At 46.0% G+C, this 17,439-nt stretch overlaps 1 protein-coding gene across 1 annotated transcript; it reads right to left on the reverse strand.

The window, feature by feature from the left end:
• Window positions 1-1,663: 1,663 nt before the first annotated feature.
• LOC110834830 (uncharacterized) lies at window positions 1,664-16,605 on the reverse strand. Its single transcript, XM_022074372.2, has 8 exons — window positions 16,265-16,605; window positions 11,756-12,073; window positions 10,141-10,330; window positions 8,897-8,996; window positions 7,750-7,920; window positions 7,372-7,490; window positions 6,428-6,574; window positions 1,664-6,026 (listed from the first exon to the last, which is right to left on the reverse strand). The coding sequence occupies exons 2-8, from the start codon at window positions 12,070-12,072 to the stop codon at window positions 3,036-3,038; spliced, it is 4,035 nt and encodes a 1,344-aa protein (XP_021930064.2). The 5' UTR covers window position 12,073; window positions 16,265-16,605; the 3' UTR covers window positions 1,664-3,035.
• Between the last annotated feature and the right edge of the window lie 834 nt (window positions 16,606-17,439).

Raw genomic sequence — 17,439 nt, forward strand, 5'->3', positions numbered from 1 at the left:
GTTTACCGATGTCACAAATGTGTTCGCTGCCTCCGTCTTCGGGGTGTCACGCAACGCATCAGCCCAGAAGACACCCGTCTTCGGTTGTCAGTTAGAAGACCCAGAGTGTTTTCCTTTATGCTCGCCGAATTTCAAATTTCATTAAATTTTGCTGTTAAATTGTTTCAAGAAGCATTGCCTCTTGGTTCGCATCCAGCTTCCAGGGCAGTGTTTTGTTTTAAGTTTTGCGGACATACAGATTGGCATCGAAACGCCAATCTTTGCCCTTTCTTTAACTATCGTCACTTCCGGTCTTAAAAGACCAAACCCTCACTTGGAGTGACGCATGACGCAAAGAAGGAAGTGCCCGAGGTTCGTGTAAATATTATTTAGAAATTCACCTTGAAGAAAATAGACAGACGTCTCCATGGCAACGATGAACAGGTTAATGCTGTTTTCGGGAAATAGTCGCATTTTACTCGGAGTCAAATAGTTTCTTATGCTATCTCTTGTTTCGGTTTCAAATGCGTGAATGAACTGAGGACAAAATGGAGAATTTGGTACGTGGCTGGAAGACACGGATCGAGATGAGGGAGCCGTATATCAAAATTATGGTAGGATAAGAGGTCTGTTATGACGTGTCGTCGGAAATGAGGAGTGAGGACGTCCTCCAAGAAGACGCTATCTCGTTCAGTCAGACACTAGTCGTTTGTAACAGAACGAAACTCGCTTTGTTTCGATAGACCGAGAAAGTTTGATGGCAGTGGGAGGCCGGAAAGAAGTAATTCATTAACATAAATTCGCATCCGCCTTCCAGATCCGCCGCTTTCATTTCCTGCTCCTGATAGGCCCACTTCCAGGTCCTTGAACTCGCCGGCTGTGCCTTAACCAAAGAACGTGCCCCGCGGACATTCAGCTAACCTCTTTCGTTTTTCACATTTCTGTCAAAACGAAATATCTCCTCGTGGCATTAATTTATAGGCCAACGCCGTGTATTTTCCCATTAATTTCAAGCATAATTAATTAGCTATAAGAATATTGATAGTTTCTTATTTATTTGAAAGCATTGTGGTTTTGAACACGTCCGCGTGATTTATTTTAAAAAAAGCTACTCTGCAGATTTTTGTCAAGCTGGTAGGATCAACCATAACCGTACAAGTCTTATTCGCATGGCGTCACAAACCGGAAGACCTCCACGATCCTTACCTTCAGTTAGTTATTAACGGAAACAAATTTGTATTTTATCTTCAGGTATCTATCCACACACCGTGAGAACCACGGATCTCACCATCACAGGCCATACTCGGTTATGACGGTCATTCACGACCATATTTGTTTCTTAGATGTCTATGGAGACCGACCTTGATGTGTGTTGGTAAATCGGGCTTCCTGCGCGGAAGAAAATCAAGGTTTCCCATTTTGTTTATTTAGCAAGATGCATTGGTTCCTGCATTCACATACATATCCGTCGAAATCTTTGTGGACGAATAATTACGTTTCATCGTGTATGGCTCCCTTGTGAGGTTATGTAGGCTTACCAACCTTGTCGTGTTTTGTTCTTGCCGGCTGAACGAAACATTACTTCGAGACTTCACTTCTAAAGAGGAGTTAGATAAACGTATCGTTGTTAAACTGGACAGAAAAAATAGTTTTGATGACAGAAAGGGAAAAATAGAACACTATATTCTTTATTATCGTAACATATATTTATTATGTTGGATGCAGTTCTCTCTTCGCCATCGGCGCCAAATGGCAAGGTTTTGACTGTGGTGTGAGATGTCTGTGTGTTTATGAAATTTAGTGAACAAGTTCATAAGTATCTTCTCTAGAATGTTTAAGTGACAAGTGTGAACGTTATGGAAAACCGATAATCAGGTAAGCATCAGCTTTTTTTGCTTTTCTGTAATTTGCATCTGGCACTGTTCGCTTTAGAGGCATATTTACTTACCTTCACATTGCCCCACTGGAACTGCTGCTGGTACTGAGTTATTCCATATCAACCACTTACGTTCACTCAGCTTCATATACTGAATAATTTCAAAGAAAATCTGCCATGATACTTGACAAACTGAGCTAAATTACCTTCCAGGAAGTTTTCATAGACCTCGAAAAATCTCTGGGAAAATATCGAGGCTAGGACCGACTGAAGTTTTTATCTGCAAGAAAATTACACACTTTCTCATGTCCTGTAAATCAGAGGGCAGTAAGAGTTCACAAGTAGAATCCTGCATTGTTTAATATTGATATTACAGGGTGGGTGCCTACTCTAAATCCCTACAAACTGTGATCTGCGTGGCAGCAAAGAGAATGAAATGTATCTATCTGCTGTTCATAAAGAAAGTACTGACCAAATTCACTTTTGTTCTCTTTGAAAAATCTACTTTTTGTATTTGTCACATATTACCAAATGGTTGTGTATCTCACAAAGGACAGATTCTTTCCATGTCACGGAGTATAGGCTATTAGTTTCCAGCTTATCACTTTGGAGGCGGTTAGTGTCAAATATTTTAGGGCAGATAACAGTTCCATAAGCCCCATAAACAACAATTACCTCCTGATTGGCTCTACTGCTTTCCTTTATTCTAGCTTCTCTCTCTCTCTCCACACCTTAACCCATGGGGTTTCATAGCCCAGATCCACAGAGTACATTTACAAATAGCCGTAGCAAGTAAAATAATGAAATTGTGTTCATGTGCTATCACAGAACAGTACAAAACAATTGTAATTACATTTCCAAACTCTACTGGTCAATGTGAAGTGACCAACAATTCTTGCCCCCTGATTATTTCATTCTTACAAGACATTACTACGTATTCATATCGGCAGTGAACGCGCCCATAAGTATTTTCAGAGGGCACAATGTTCCTGTTCCTAATTGTCCAGTCACTTCAGATAACTTCTAATAACTTAGATCGTCATGTTCCATTCTTTGAGATTCGAAGAGGAAGACATGACAGTCTTACAGAATCAAAATGGCTTTAAACATAGCACGAGTGCAGCCGCTGTCAGCATTTTCAAACTCTCTCATTAAAAGTCATGTTCAAACATTCTGGTGGCTACCGATGCTCTTTCTCATCTGAGGGGTAAGGAATGTAGTAGGGTGGACTGTGGTAGTACGGTTGCCTTCCCATTGTGGAATATGGAGGTCGTGGGGACACTGATGTAGGTGGCATGAGCTTCGGAGGTAGAGTGGCAGCGTACCCGGGTCCGTAGGAAGCCACGTACATTGGCGGCCCCATTGGCGGTTTCACACACGTGCAGCCTGAACCTGCAGTAATCATTGAAGGGGCATGTCCTCCAGCAGCAAGGGCAACTGGCGTTGCTAGTGGACCACCCCTATATTGAGTATTTGTGATCCGTATCCTGATTATGCAGATGACAATGATGAGAATTGCTATGAAGGCAACCACACCTCCAACAATACCGATGATGAGTGTGTCATCATTGTTTAAGTTTGAGGAGCCTGCTGCTGGTACTGCTTTGTTGGTACTTTCTGTGCCAGGCTTGCTGTTGGAGGCAGTCTTGTCTTTGCTTGGAGGTACAGACCAGATTATGTCAGGTTCTGTGGTTGCCGTTGTAGATGGCGAAGGAGCGAGAGTGCTGTGGGTTGTAGTCGATGGGCGGTTGGGGTCACAAATCAGTTCGTCATCTGCAACTTCGACAAGGAGTCGGCCTTTAAGATTTTCTGGAGAGACACAGCGAATCCCAGACATTCCTGCTCCTGGAAGCCATCGTCTCAGTGCTCGGGTGCCACAGTCACAGTTTATGGGGTTATCAGACAGACCCGTAAGTGTGACATCACCTTTCCGTTCATCCAAAGCGGCCAACAGAGGCGGGCCAAGTGTGGTCAGTCGGCTGCCAGACACATCCAATTCCAGGCGCGTGGAGCGTGGCAGAGTAAAAAACAGTGCAGGGGGTAGGGCGGACACCGAAGTGTTTCGCAAGCCCACGCGAACAGATGGTCCACGCAACCCTGCCAGCACACCTGATGACAAGCTTCTTACCCTTGGCCCCCGGAGTCCAAGTTCCTGTAGACGGGGTTGTAGTGCAGGTGTAAGCTGGTCTCCACTCACAGCTGCATCCTTCAGCTCTATATCTAATTTCACCAATGCTGGTAGACTTCGAAGGATACCAGACACATCAAGGTACCCCAGTCGGGGATATCCGTATGCTTCCAGCTCTGCAAGATTACCAAGTGACGCGAAAGAATTCTTTTCAAGACGTGTGCACATCATAAGGCCGTGTATCCGCAGGGAACACAAGCCGTCTAGACCGTCAAAGTCACCCTGAAGGATACTTATCACTGGGTTGTCAGACACATCCAAAACTTGAAGGTTCTTAAGCCTTTGCCACACATGAGGCAGTTCACTTAAGCTGTTGTGAGATATGTCGAGATCCTCTAATAATGTTGGGCGTTCAAAAACAGTGTCTGGTAGACTGTTGATAGCATTGTGCGAGAGGTTGAGTCGCCTCAAGAAAGGTGTCTCCATTTGAGTGACAGATGTGATTCCAGTACCTGCCAAGTTCAAGTCTCGGACTGTCTTCGGCTCTCCCAACACATTCTCGACGGCTTCTCGAGAGAGGGGGTTATAGGAGAGATCCAGTTTTTTAATGTTGACCATAATGGAATCTTCAGGTGGGATTTCTTGTATCTGGTTATGTGAGAGATCAACTGCAGACAAGAAAAAGTACTGTCGTTGTAATGGTTGCAGTGGTGGGGACTCAAACAGGTTTCCACCCAGCTTTATACTCTCTAGCATCTGAAGACGAGAACGCTCAAATATTGCATCAGGAAGTTCAGAGAGTAAATTGTTCTCCAGGTTCAACATTTCAAGACGAACCAAACCTTCGAATGTCCTCTCACCAAGACGCTCAATTTTATTCCCTGAAATATCCAGTATTTGAAGTTGTGTGGAGTTCTGGAATGCCAACTCACTTATTGTTTCAAGTTCATTGTATGACAGGACTAATGTACGAAGGCGAGGAAGACTTGCAAAATCAAGGTCTTCTACACTTCGCAGTGAATTGTGTCCTAAATCTATGTATTCTAGATACTGCAGTGAACCTATAAGTTCAGCTGGAAAGAAAGAGAACTTGTTGCCACTGGCGACCAGCCGGCGGAGATGGGGGTGCACACGAAATGAACTTGGAAACAAGTAGCTGAGTTCATTGTTTGTCACATCTAAGACTTCTAAAGCTGTTCCCAGGCTTCCGTCACTTCCAAGAATTTGGAAGAATTCCCCTTTGAAAGCAGTGAGCCTGTTGTTGTTTAAATACACTTCTTTTATTGACTTAAGGCCTATAAATGCTCCAGTTCGTATGTTAAGGATTTGATTATATGAAAGGTCAATGGTTGTAAGGTTTCTCAGGTTACGGAAAGCACCCTCTGGTAATTCTTGTATCAAGTTATCGTGGAGGTAAACTTTCTCGAGGCTCTGGCTGTGAAGGAGGAATTCTGGTGATAGCATTTTGAGACCTATTTGACTCAGATCGAGCTCAGTGAGTTGTGGCAGACTATGCAGTAATGTGGACGATATGGAGCCCAGGGCACTGTTGTGGCTCAGGTTCAGATGCGTAAGTCTGGGTAACTGACTGAAGACCACACGAGGAACCTCAGCAAGCTGGTTTCGTGACATATCCAGGAGCTCGAGCTGAGGAAGGGCAACAGGCGAAGACGGAAGCGATGTCAGGCGATTTCCCGAGAGGCGCAGTCTGATCAGACTTCCTTCGAGGCCGGTGAACGTAGTGGCCGCCACGTTGGTCAGTAGGTTGCCACTGAGGTCAAGAGTTTCTAGGTGCGTGAATTCCTTGAATGAGGCGGGTGGCAGCTCACGCACAACATTTCGGGCGAGGCTTAGGACCGTCACGCGGTCAGCGACCGCTCTGAGGATTTCACCCGATAGGGCTGCTACCCTGTTGTAGTCCAACTGCAAAGCCGAGAGGCTTGGCAAGCGGCTCAGTGTGGACGCAGGGACCAGCAGGATGTTGTTGTCCTTCAGTGACAGCTTCTCCAAGCTTGAAAGCCCTTGAAATGCATCATCCTCTACCTGCAGGATCAAAGAATATGTCATTTCAGGCACTGAGGAATTATACAGTGATGTGACATAGCAGGTTCAGGTTTATCCACTTGACTACACACTCATTTTGTTCAGGGTGAGAAGTTATGGCAATGTATCTGTGGACGATATGCATGCACGTTAAATTTCACAAAGAATTTGACACTTTTTAATTTTATTTCAGCCTAGAATGGCTTTGTCAGCATTAAATGCAGCATTTAAAATGTTGCTTCTTTTGACTGTTTGATACATCTGTTTATGTACTGGGATTTCTCAACATGAAACACCATCTTTTGTCTCCTTCCTGGTGCAGTAGTCGTTCTTTTAAGTGGTTTATCTGCTGAAAACTGTTGTAACTCCTGAGGGATTAGCTGCATCGTGTGGGAACTTACTGTTCTTAGAGCATTGACACTGAGGTCGAGTTCACGGAGGTGGCTAAGTCCCAGGAAAGTTCCAGGGGCAATGTTGGCAATATTATTGCGGCTTACATCCAGCCGCTCCAAATCTGGCTGCGATGCGAGATTTGCATTCTCCAGGCTCTGAGAGAGAAGGAAGAAGAAAATAATATAAGATTTTGTAGGAAGCATATGTTTCATGTATCTGAACTCTGATTTTAATCAGAGGTGCCTTAACGTGTTTTAATTAAAAGAATGCATTTCACATTGAATCTTGCATAAAGTCTTGCATGTGTACTGCACAATTTGTTCATCAACTCTTAAAACAGAAATCAGTGACAAGGATCGCTACTGTTAGCAAATAATTTCGTTACAAATTTACCTACTGTTAGTATTTGCATCTTCTTCCATTATCTTGTCTGCCTCTCCTGATTTAAACAATCCATCATCGACCGTCATGCTCTTATCTTTTTATCAATAGTTTCGTTTTCGTAATGAAGGAATTGGAACTTATTTTAACACGCATTTTCAAAATATAGGCAATATGTTAAATATTAAGAAATATCCAGTTAAGAACAAAATACTAACTCATCTTGTCAAATTCATTTCTTATGTGAAGCTGTATTAAACACAACCCAGAACAACATTGTCAAGATAAAAAATGCTAATACAAATGTAAACAAGAGAATTTTTTCTACAAACTTTTTATTTGTAAGTGGACCTTAAAAAATGAGGAATGAGTGTGTGAATTAGACGCAGCCAAATTAAATTTTACAATCTGAAGTTTGAATAAGTGGCGTACCGCTGCACTCCTTCACCGGTTAGGCATTGTTATGAGTGGAACGCATGGTACTGTATCCGTGGATGGCCAGCACTCGTCTCAAAATGAGATCCACAGCAGCTACAGATGCAAGAAATGAATGAAGCCAGTTAATGCTTACCTGAATCAGATTAGACGATAGGTTCAGGAACTTTAGGTTGACAAAAGTTTTTATCGAGATGGTTGGAAACTCAGAGATGAAATTCTCCGACAAGTCGAGAAGTTCCAGGTTCTCAGCTCCTGCAACATGTCATGTCATATCTCTGCATAAAGCTCAGTTCTGTTACCTATTTCGTACAGTGTAATATAGTTATCTAAACTTCTGGAGCAGACATAGTCCAGGAAAACTCACGGCTTCACCTGGTGGCTGTTACCCCGTGGTATCTGCGGCCAAGCACGAGTCTGATGAGTGCCACAGTTTAGAAGGCACAACATTTTTCTCCAGTCCCATTTTACCTTGACGTGGCCCTAAAAACAGAGCAGTGCTTGGGTTGCTTACCGTGAAAGACATCACTATTGAAGCGAGTGAGTCTGTTGTGTGCGAGGTACAGGCGGCGCAGGTGGCTGACGCTGGCCAGGCAATGGGCCTCCAGAGTGACGATCAGGTTGTGACTCAAGTTCAGGCTCTCCAGTGACCGCTGGGACTGGAATGCCCCTGTTCGCACCACGCCTGCAAAAGGACAGCTTATTTAAGGACCACGTATCAACCCCAGGAACTGTAAACATTGTCAAATGACGTCGCCTTTTTTAAAAGTTCTATCCTACCATTTGCCTGGAGGGAATGAATAAAAACCATGGAAAGTGGTCTGTTGGCAAATATTCCGGTCATGTGCCTCCTACCATGCGAGACAAGTCTTTGCCAAAGAGACATCGATAATAATCAGGAATTTGCATACTCCATCGGGACAGCTGGATGCTCCCTTGCCAAATGGAGGTAAACCTTAACGCAGAAATAATTTTTATGCCTGGTAACGTCAAAAGCTTGGACACTCAGGAAGAAGGAACAGAAATACCTGGAGAGTTTCGAAATGTGGTGTTGGAGAAGAATAGAGAAGATCAGGTGGACGGATCGAGTGACCAACGAAGAAGTATTGAGGAGAGTCAACGAGCAAAGGAACATTCTGCAGGCGATTACACGAAGGAAAGCTAACTGGCTGGGACATATTTTGAGAAGGAATGGATTACTGAGTGATATCACCGAAGGCCAGGTTGAAGGAAAGTGAGGACTAGGAAGAAGATTGATACAGCTAACCGACGACCTTAAGCAAGGAAAGAAGATGACGTTCCAGGAATTAAAGCGAGAAGCCGAGAATAGGGACAACTGGAGAGCTCGTTTTGGGCAGAGCAATGGACCTGTCGTAAGACAGAACACTTAATAATAATAATAATAACGTCAAAAGAACTCACAGCGCCCTGTTTGTTAATTAGTTACTGATGGACAGAATGCAGTTTTAAAATGAGAAATTGCCAAACAGATAAATCCTCGCTGGTAGACTGAAGATGTCACGTTATTCTCATTTACAATGAATCGTATCACAGCAGTTCAAAGGAAAATATTAATTTTGAACCACTTAATACGGAGAAAGGGAATGTGCGTGACTTTTCTTTTACGTGGGCTGTGGTTATCAGACAATCTGAGAGCGTACCAATGCGGTTGTGTGACAGGGACAGCACTTTGAGGGCCCGTGGTCCATTTAGTGAGGAGCTGGGGACAGCGGTCAGAGAGTTGTGGTCCAGCAGCAGCTCCTGAAAAAAAAAAACAGGACAGTCTGCATTACAGGTGCTGTCGTTACGCTGCCGGAGACTTTCCGTGCCATGCGTCTCTGAGGAAGAAACATATCTGAAGCAATTTGAAGAAGAATTTCTAAAGAGAAACGGAGATAAATGCCAATTCCTGGTGGTTGTGGTTATCTATCCGTTCCTTCCACCCATGAGGTGAGTCAGCTGATGATCACCTTGACTCTCCTCTCTTCGTACCTCAAAGAATGTGACTGAGAGAGCCCTCTAGTCACGTGATAGTGTGGTGCTCAATCAATCACAGAGGCAGTTTAAGAATTATGTGTGAGATTTGAGGTTCTCATGGTGTTGGTCTTCCGGGTTGTAACGCTGTGTTTCTAGATACCAGCGTTTCGGAGGAACATTCTGCCTCCATCTTCAGGGATGAAGTGAAAGTATCGATGTGGTTTTGCCACGGTCGGTCCAATGCAATTGCACGAGATAATGAAACATGACAAGTAACGGTGTACGGGACTGAACGCCCCGAGTTCGACTGCCGGCAAGATCATCGCATATGCCTCTGTCTCCTGAACGGCCGTGGGCCAACGTTTACCAGGGCTGTCAGCCAGGTGTATCCGGGTCACCTTGCTTCCGTGGCGGGAGACGCGATGATGCTGGTAACGGAATCGAAGTGACACGCTGTCCGGCTAAGCGGCCGACCTCGACACCCACCGTCACATCCGCTCCTCTCTCTCTCTCTTTGTCCCTGTCTTTTGTGCGTGTTTATTTCTCAGTTTATTCATCTTTGCAATCAGAGTCAAGGTCCATTTGTCTGCCACCTCTCTGGAGGCCCAGGTTCAACTCTCGGCTCGTGGATCGGGTATCTTGACTGAGGGTTTCAGGGGAAACCGATAATTATAATCAAATTAAGCAGCGGCCACAAACCGGGAACCAAAAGTGAAAGTAAAATTATCTTGTTTCCTTCCTCTCCCTACCTTCTGTCTTTAGTGCTCGATCCTTGTCGCCGATTCTCCTTTTTACAGACAGTCCAGACGTGGATGACTTCACTTTAATAATATTACGTTGGAATTTTCTTTGTGTCCGAATTCCCGAATGAGATTTGAATTTAAGTTACTGAATGCGTCGTTGAGTTATGTGACTCGTGTCTTCGTACCTGGAGGTCGTTGCAGCCCTTGAGGATGCCTTCCTCGATGCCCTTTATGAGGTTGCCGCTGAGGTCGAGTAGTCTGAGGCGTCCCAAGCCGTGCAACTCGCTGCTCGAGAAGATGGGGTTGAGATTATCACCGAGAAGATTGTCCGCAAGACGAAGTTCTTGGAGCGTGCTCTGGAGCCCCAGGAGAAACCTGCGACAAGGGGGCGATACGTTTTCAGTTGCTGAACGCCTCTTCGTTTTTTAACCCTATAAGACCCAGTGGTAACTATATGTACCACCTGCTTTAAAAAAGTTAATAACTCTGCGTTTGTATGTATGGGTTTCGTATTGTTCTCAGTGTAAACAGCGATTATTTCCTTAAACAGCGTTAACCAGTTGATCTTTGTAATGGTGAAGTGTAGTGTTTTCTTCGCGGTACGGACTGAATCTTTAAATATTATTTAGACGCCTATGCACTGTATCTATGAGTTTCGTGTGATTCTCACTGTAAACAGCGATTATTTCCTTAAACAGCGTTAACCAGTTGATCTTTGCAATGGTGAAGTGCAGTGTTTTCTTCGCGGTACGGACTGATTTATTAAATAATATTTAGACGAGCTTCGGCTTCAAAGGGTTAACCAAGGTAACCATCGAGTTGAATCGTGCGGGCGGACAGATGGACGGACTGACAGGCGAAACGAGCACCGTATGCGTTGGCTGAGGATCGTGTCCGGTGGCGGGCTTGGGGGCTCTGCTACCAGGGAGGCAGTTACATGCCGATCATATGACGCATGAAAGTATGCATTTTAGCTGACGTCAAGTGTTCTACGTTCACAGCCTGAAATCGACCAAGTGAGACGGACGCCACCTCACTTTCGCCGTTCACAATCGCACAGTCGTCAAACAGAAAGCCTGCATAATGAACAGAGAAAGAGAAATTTGACACACAGAGGCGCCGAAGTAAACTGACGCTGAATTCTGTCAACGCGGTCCCGTCTCTGCGGGTGGATTGAGGGGGGGGGGGGGAGACAGTTGCATCGCGCTCGAGTTTACGTAACTCTGTTGTGACGAATTCCTTATTTTATCCCGTGATCAGCGAGAAGGCGAGGCAAATCAGGTGACGTCATCGCACGCTTCAGGCAGAAGCTGCTTGGGACTCGCACAGAGGCGCACTTTAGGGTTCCAAAGCATCGTTGTAACTGTTACCAATGTTACTATCGCCCCGGTCAGTGCGTCAGCGTTTTCAGGAGGCGGGGAAAGTGGGATTGGGACAGGTTTTTCTCCGAGTCCGTGGGTTTCCTCCTGTCAGCTGTCACAGTCTCGCCCCTTGACCATACGAGTAACTGTTTCTGCCAGTTGTCGAATTCTGTCAGGATGAAGTGGCTGGTGTAGGATGCGACTTCAGTTTTCGCAATCTGGGGAATGCGAGAAAAATTACGCGCAGAGCCTCTGTTCAGCTGTCTGCTTCTGGGTTGTCGCGCCGTGTAGTCAGGTAGGAGTTGCCTCCATCATCAGGGCGCCAGACTACAACAACGAGGCAACGCAGAAGACAGCCATCTTCTGACTCACCGCCGTGAAGACCTCAGATCCTGCTTAGTGTTATTGAGCCTGAGGAGGTCGTCAACTAGGACTCTACCTGTCGGTGAGTCTTCTGAGAGAGTTCCCGGAGAAGTCGAGGGACCGCAGCGGAAGAGAGGAAGCCGTGAACGCCTGTGTGGGGAGGGCCTGGTGGCCGACCCAGCGCTGGCTGAACGCCACCACAGTGGAGCTGTAGGGCAGCGAAGGCAGGTCTCCCGGGAACACGACGCGATCACAGTCCATGACGATCCCGTCCTCCGCGGGGGAGCACCGACAGGGATACCTCAGCTCCCAGTGAAGCTCGGAGCAGGGAACAGACCGCCCTGACACGGTTGCGAGCACCAACAGAAGCGGGCGCCACGCAGAAGACAGCATTCTGAAACAGCGAAGCAACTACAAAGCCTGTGGTTGTTCGCGTGACAACGAAACACACACAACAGGAAGACGAATGGCGGAGTAGAGGTCAAGAACCACGTATTCTTACACATGGCAGTAGATAGAGGTGTGCCTAGCTTCACGTTCCTTCCGCTTTGCACCCAGAAAGAAGGCGAAAGAGAGACTTTGCTCGAGCACAGGACACACCTGAGAACTTCGCGACTGTCACCGTGCGTCGTGTCTGCCACGGCCTCCATGTTTGAGCGTGTTGTGTAGAGGCCACGCCTCTTATTATTATAATTATTATTCTGTAGCCCGTTCCTTCCTGAACTTTCTCAGTTTCCATGGTTCTTTGTAAGCAACTGCAGCCCCATAGATGACAAGCTCTTTGAGAATCAAACCCGCTCAGGAGATTCAACGCCTCGTATGAAACCTGAAGGTTCATTGCTCTGTCCCCAACAGTTCACCCCCCCCCCCCCAGTCCCAGACGAATCTAATTAACAAACCCCAAACACATTATTTAAGATCCATTTTAATATTATTCCGTCATCTGCGCTTGTACGCATTCCTCCCGTCTTCGCCATGCTCGCTGGCACATAGCTCGTCGTCGGTCAAGGCTGAAAACGGAGAGAAAGTCTCGGTGCGAACAACAAAATATATGCATTTTCGCAATTTCCATACAGACAATTGCAAGTGGAAGGCAGAAGATGTACTTTCGTTAAAGAGTTTTCGCGATTTTGCAATTCTGAACTTGTAAATCGACCGCGTAACGTTATTTTTGACGTGTCATCTGGCTGGCTACTCGCACGAGGTCGTTTGAAAGTTGTGACGTGCCTCGTTCTGCCGCGGGCAGTTTCAACTTCCAGTCCCGATCTACAAGAAAGCCGAGTGAGTGAGTGGACAGTGACTTCCAACAGCCCCACATGTCACATGATCGACGTTCATGCTCTGGCGTTTATCGCTAGGCGTCTCCGTCTGTCCCCACAGACGTGCGTACGGGCATAGCTTCCGCGTTCATTTCATGCAATCCTGAGCAAGGTGTGAACAGTTATGCAGTGTAGACACATCGTACTTCATCTTCCACGGTGCAAGATCAAAAGTCGCAGCAAAGATTGCGGAATTTAATGTCGACCAGAAATAAATTCGTTGTAAGGGTGAATAGTTATGAAATCTTGTCCTTAGCTTTTCGTGTAGACGTGCAACGTTGGTCAACCCCCGAAAGCCACAGGTTGGCGTGCCTCGGAAAAACAGCACTGGCGCTGCTGGAACACATGGGCGAAGTTCACGGGTCGATGCCCCCCCTGGAGGTCGCGGCGTACCTCGGGGCTTGGCACGCAGTGGGCCTGTGACAAACTGGCACACTCTCACATCGGCGAACACTCGCTGCCAGATTCGTGTCGCGTTAACAGTTGAGTTGTTGGTCAGACTGCACAGACTTTGTCGCGATCTAATAATGTCCCTTGTGCTGAATGAGACTCCGGGTTCCCTCACGACTCCGTGTAGCCTGGAAGAAGTTGGCCGACGTTTCAGATGCGCTTGGTGCCTCCAACATCCTGAGCGTTCCAAAGTCGCTTGCTGGTCAGCGGTAGGGAAGACAGTAGTGGACTTTGACGTGGGTCGTGTCTGTGATCGGTTTCCTCCTGATGTTCAAGGTCACACACTTCGTCTAGGAACCTGAAGAGACCCCCCCAGACCGGCGGATGACTTCCGGGGATTCCATGATCTTATTCCGAAACGTCCACCGACTCACAAGCCTCGTGGGTTCCTTCAGTTTTCTTGAGCTGCTGATAGTCGTTCATCTAGTCCATAATGTCCCTCTTGCTGTGTGAAACGAAAGGTTCAGGACAGTGATCACAAGAGCGCGTTATAAAACCGGAGCCGATACAATTCACAGCTTCGTAATTATTTCTGTAGTGCCAATTTTAATATTATCCACCGGTCTGGGCGAAAATCTTCTGAACTGCCTTTCTTTTAGATTCTCAAACCAAAAAGTTTTTCCAGTTTTACTCAGTTGTTGCAGATCAATCGGGTGTAGTTGAAACAGTGTCGTTAAGCTGTGAATTGTATCGGCTCCGGTTTTATAACGCGCTTTATATTCGAGAGAAAGGAGAATGTTTTGTTCGAGACAACAGCGAAATGTCAGACGACTTCTCTGGAAGGTGAAGTGATGCATTGTGGGAGCTGCTGGCCGTGACCTCCTGCACCTCAGCAGAATAACAGCAAGAGGTTTTAGCGGCCATTTCTCCTCTCGGCCTGTCTTAATAGCCAAAAGGTCTCGTTTCCATGAGACCAGGATTTCGCCTTGCACAATCAGCGGTGAATGCGCGTGGCTTTTACGAGATACACTGAACTTGTTTTTGAAAGTGACGCTGACGTCACAACACAGGAAGGAAAACGGTTATAAATATATTTTTTTCCTTACGATTTTGCATTTAATCTGAAAAATTCTCATGTTTGTCTAAACAGAAATGTTTACAAGCGCGTACATAAATTGTCTTTTATATTTTATTACTAAATTTGATTATTTCCAAAGAGAGCGCGCAATGGTAATTGCGAACGCGTATTTGAAGAATGTTTCACATTCGAACATCGACTGAATTCTTCTGCTGAGTCGCGTTTGCTGCGTTGTAACAGTACAGTGGATCGAACGCTCTGAGCCTTGTCTCAAGCGGGTTGCGGCTACTTGAAAGTGATCCTTGCTGGCCTCCGGGGCAATCCGCCCGTTACACTGCAGTCTCGTCTGCCCATTCAAACCTCCACAGCAGGACGATAATGAAAATGAGAGAAAAGTTATCACGTGAAAGGCGAGAGAGATCCTAGGAAGTAGGCTTCGATGGCTTTGTTTGTCGATGTGTCTCGAACAAACATTGTAAGTGTTGCTGTTTTCGACATGAACAAAAGCTGTATTTGTTCCTGCAGGCAATAACAACTCGAGTTTCGTACAACTCTCGCTGTAAACAGCGATTATTTCCTTAACCAGCGTTAACCGGCTGATCGTTGTAATGGTGGAATGTGGTGTTCTCTTCGCGGTACGGACTGGATTCTTAAACATAATCGAGACGAGCTCCGGCCACAAAGGATTAAAATAGTTGGCTCGGGGACAGGTTTTTTTTTAATTTGACGTGTTCTGCAGGAATGTCACCCAGATCACAGCTGGGTTCGTCAAAATGTCGTTATGTGGCGAACCCGTTAATCAGAATGCGACTCGTTCCGCCCCGGGACCGCTCTGGGTCATGGTCACATCGCTGATGAGTCTCGGATTAACTGTGCACAGCGACACATGCCAGTGAGTCGGGTAAAGTTTCCTCTGAAGAAGTGTAGGGGGAATGGAGGAAAATCTCCACGCATTTTTGGCCTCGAAATTGTAAGCCAGTGGTGAGTTTCATGCTCCGGACCGCTTTACCCTTGGTTCCCAGTCGGTAGACCCTGGAACCAGTCCGTAAACAGCGGTGGTTTCAAAGAAAATGCCCCAACCGGGATTCGAATGCCGTTCAGTCACTTAACTGAACGAGCTGTCCAATCTCGTGTATGGTGTTCGTACGCTCGGGTTTCGATCTGGTTTTACCTGTTGTTTGCCAGCTTAATTCAAGAGAAGGGGCCTTAAAGTAAGTTCATTCAACAATTTTCCAGGATATATTATTCTTTGCTAGAGTTGATTATTTTTTTAACAATAAATTTGTGTCTGAAGCAGATCTCGAGGAAATATGTTATGGACTGTCTTCAGTTTGAGTGAATCCTGACAATTTTGTTCCCCTCATCGAGAAGGAACGTACATGCATTTTAAAGTGTGTGGAATCAGGCGAGACTATCTCGTCGTTCATAGCGCGTTCAGTCCGTACAGAATTGAGAGTAAAACCAACACGTTCGTCCAATGTTGTTACTTCCTGCTCATTAAACAACTATTGACAGAACGCTCGTGGAATTTCTTGTATTAAATTCAAAATTGCTAATTTACTAATGCAAACAGGTTCACATAGGATAATTTTACTTAGTAATTCTCTTAACAAAATCGGTCATTACTGATATATTTGGCACTGTTTTTGATTCAGGAATGTTTCATTATCTTTTATACTGTGCAAGCTGTACGTTCCTCCGAAACGTCGGCGTCTATCTATAAGTCGACGAGCCCCCTTGCGGGTGGAGTCTAGCCTGGAGGCGCTACAAGCTTCCTTTCACACTTTCGTCCTCTTACCTGTCGTGCAGACAAATCCCGTTAATAATACACGGCACTGGCAGTCGCTCACTGTACACTCGCAGAGGACGCTACTCCATTCCGAAACAATCACTCGCTACCAGTTCACTAAAAGTTCATTGTTCCGTTAATCAGTCAGAGCCATTATTTGTTCCGGCGCAACGTCAAACAATGGTCTAAAACTCGTGGACTGCAGATTCGCCTCTAATTTGATCCTTGGGGATGCTGTTGATACGCGGGGGGGTCCTTCAACCACAGCGCAAGAAATGTCACAACAATTCAGCACTACACCGCGTTACCTGACTGAGCGCTGGTCGCTAAGCGACTGGCTGCTGGTACATCGCCTGCTGGTGTTTTCGTTGGCTCTCCTTCTCTCTGCTCAGTGGGAGAAACAGGGGTGTCCAGGATACCATCGCGCGTCACGAGTTTCGAATAGAAAGTATGAGGATGGCTGTCGTCTGTAGTAGTCTGGCGGAAGTTTAACGACGTTTCAGAAGTACCAGCTGCTTCCATTGTCGTGGCAATGATGGAGGCAGAAACCACATCTGAAACGTCGGTAATCTGGCAACGTTCCAGATGACAAACGTTCTCATAAATACGTTGTCTTTAAATCGTTAAAAATTAAAGTGGGTTTTCTGTCTTGGGGACCCAGGTTGTTGTTGTTTTCCTCAGTTGGCAGAAATAGGATCAGTTCCTTTACAATTTTTTAATGATCCAGTCATTCGACGGTGTAGGGTCATAGCAAAAGTTCGACAAACCGCACGAGTGATGCTCGGTCGAGATTTCAACCCGGAACCTGCCGAACACGAACCAATCGAAAGCCGCGTTTGGAACGTCATATTTACCTATGCAGTTGATACATCGTTTTCAAAGAATATGTCCGTCGCCTCTGTCCCCGATGATAATGATGGCTTGACGTTAGGAAAACAGGTCGCATTGCGCTCTGGTCACCCCTGCGTTGCGTTCCAGCGGTGCGAAGTGAGAGGGGGGGAAACATGCAACGGTTCTTTTACTCTGGCGTGTCTTATTCCGTTCGGGGGTCAAGAATGTTGTTGGGCCCTCGGTGCCTCGCAGTTGCTGGAGTTCCGATCCCATAACGCATTTATTACAGTAATAAGTTTGTCTCGCCCTGAGAACCTTTGAAGCCCAAGCGAGATTTCGGGTTTTCACGGCGA

Source organism: Zootermopsis nevadensis, unplaced genomic scaffold (genome assembly GCF_977971745.1).
Source record: "Zootermopsis nevadensis isolate Lab colony 2312 unplaced genomic scaffold, Znev_1.0 Znev_ptg000010l, whole genome shotgun sequence".
NCBI lineage: Eukaryota > Metazoa > Arthropoda > Insecta > Blattodea > Termopsidae > Zootermopsis > Zootermopsis nevadensis.